The sequence below is a fragment of the Cariama cristata genome, unplaced genomic scaffold (assembly GCF_000690535.1).
Source record: "Cariama cristata isolate BGI_N322 unplaced genomic scaffold, ASM69053v1 scaffold29473, whole genome shotgun sequence".
Classification (NCBI taxonomy): domain Eukaryota; kingdom Metazoa; phylum Chordata; class Aves; order Cariamiformes; family Cariamidae; genus Cariama; species Cariama cristata.
In genome coordinates this window covers 1-1,823 of record NW_009609390.1, presented here as the reverse complement: position 1 = coordinate 1,823, position 1,823 = coordinate 1, and the positions used below count along the sequence as shown (strand labels likewise).

General features: G+C 55.2%; 1 protein-coding gene across 1 annotated transcript in view; it reads left to right on the top strand.

Annotated features, from left to right (window-relative positions):
• LOC104159589 (60S ribosomal protein L22) overlaps positions 1–780 on the top strand; it is a gene marked incomplete at both ends in the record, with an annotated part of 998 nt that extends 218 nt beyond the window's left edge. Inside the window, one exon of the mRNA XM_009697532.1 lies at positions 656–780. Within this exon, the coding sequence (XP_009695834.1) occupies positions 656–780 (125 nt within the window). The remainder of the gene's footprint in view (positions 1–655) is intronic.
• Between the last annotated feature and the right edge of the window lie 1,043 nt (positions 781–1,823).

Genomic DNA, 1,823 nt, shown 5'->3' with positions numbered 1-1,823 from the left:
CTCTGGCAGCCGCTGCTCTCCATACTCACTGTTTCTGCCCCTCACCATGGTGCAGCGTAAAAGCCTGCACTGCTGGGAAACAGCTTGCAGACAAAGGAAGCCTGGGTGGTGCTGGAGGCTATGAGATGTTTATTGTTTTAAAACACTTTGTAGTTAAAGCGCAGGCATTTTCCCTAGCTGTCGAACAGTATTACCGTTTGTCCCTCGTGGTGTGAGTTATCTGTTACGTTGTGAGGCGAGGGCAGGGAGCGCTGGATTTCAGCGCTGTCTGATGAACTTGTTTTCATTCAAACTGCGCTCAAGTATGAGTTTGAAGCGTGAGACTGTGGCTGAGGTGTCCTCGGAGGGTCCTAACCCAGCCATCACTTCGCTGCTGTCCCCTCGGAAGGCAGGAAACGTGGCCCTACCTCACAAATCCGGTGCATTTGGATTTGAGAACCTTACTTATTTGCGGGTCTGAATGGGCCAGTTGGATTAGTTGTGGAAGGTGCTGGCAGGCTCGGAGCCTCCTGGCCTGCAGGAAGGCAGCTTTCCTCTGCTTTCCCTCGACTTAATGGCACTTCTGTCTCTTTCCGTGCTCTAACAAAAAGCTGAAGCTGCTTTGTCTGGCGGGAGCTGGCAGCCCCGGCTAAGAGGTGGCGTTCCTCTCTTGCAGGAGCAGTTCCTGCAGGAAAGGATCAAGGTGAACGGCAAAGCGGGTAACTTGGGCGGGGGCGTGGTGACCATCGAGAGGAGCAAGAGCAAGATCACGGTCACGTCGGAGGTCCCGTTCTCAAAGAGGTGAGATGGTGGGGCAGCTTTGCATCGAGGTGGCACCAGTCACCATCACGAGGCTGCTGCTGGTGCCTGGAGCCAAGGTTGGTTGCTGCCAGCAGCAGTCAGCCCTCGGTGGGGGATCGTTGGTGTTCAGACAGGAGCCTGGCTGGCAGGAGGGCACGGTAGCGAAGAGATGTCTCGGTGCAGGAGTTGTGCCAAGACTATCGCTTAAACGCTGTGTGAAGCTTGGTGCAGTGGCTGCTGTTTCCGAGTGATCTTTGAGAGAGCGCCGTGGTTGATACTCCTGCTGGGAAGGCTGGTGGGGTGGGCAGCCGGGGAGGATGCACGGCCAAAAGTGTGCTAAATGCAGAGTTTAGGGGCTGATCCACAGCCAAGCTCTTCCACTCCCTTGTAACTATCCTCGTCCTGCTGGGCTCTTGCCCTCTGCCTGCTTCTTGTGGCTGCCTGTCCTTTGTCTGGCTTCAATAAACGTGGGTTTTACTGTGGCAAAGATGGCACGGTGAGGCAGCTGGAGGTCTAAAACAGTGGGAAGAGGAAAACTGTGTGTGGTGGTGGGGCAGCATCCTGCACTGTAGCTCTTCCACTCCCTTGTAACTATCCTCGTCCTGCTGGGCTCTTGCCCTCTGCCTGCTTCTTGTGGCTGCCTGTCCTTTGTCTGGCTTCAATAAACGTGGGTTTTACTGTGGCAAAGATGGCACGGTGAGGCAGCTGGAGGTCTAAAACAGTGGGAAGAGGAAAACTGTGTGTGGTGGTGGGGCAGCATCCTGCACTGTAAGCACCTGCGTTTCACGGGACATGGTTTTTCTGTGTCAGTGCCGCCATGTCCCGGCAGCTACTGCGGGAGCTGGCAGTGGTTTACCATCTGAGTGGAGATTTGCTGTGGTGTATTGAACCGGTGGTGTGGAAATACGGTGTTGTGGTTGCAGCCTCAGAGGGCGAGGGGGGGGAAATGATTTCCCAGGCTCTGTGTTGTGGCATTGCTAGTGTGATTTCCCCCGGCGGTGGTATTCCCTGGCAGAAGCTTTACCAGGACATGCTTGATAGGA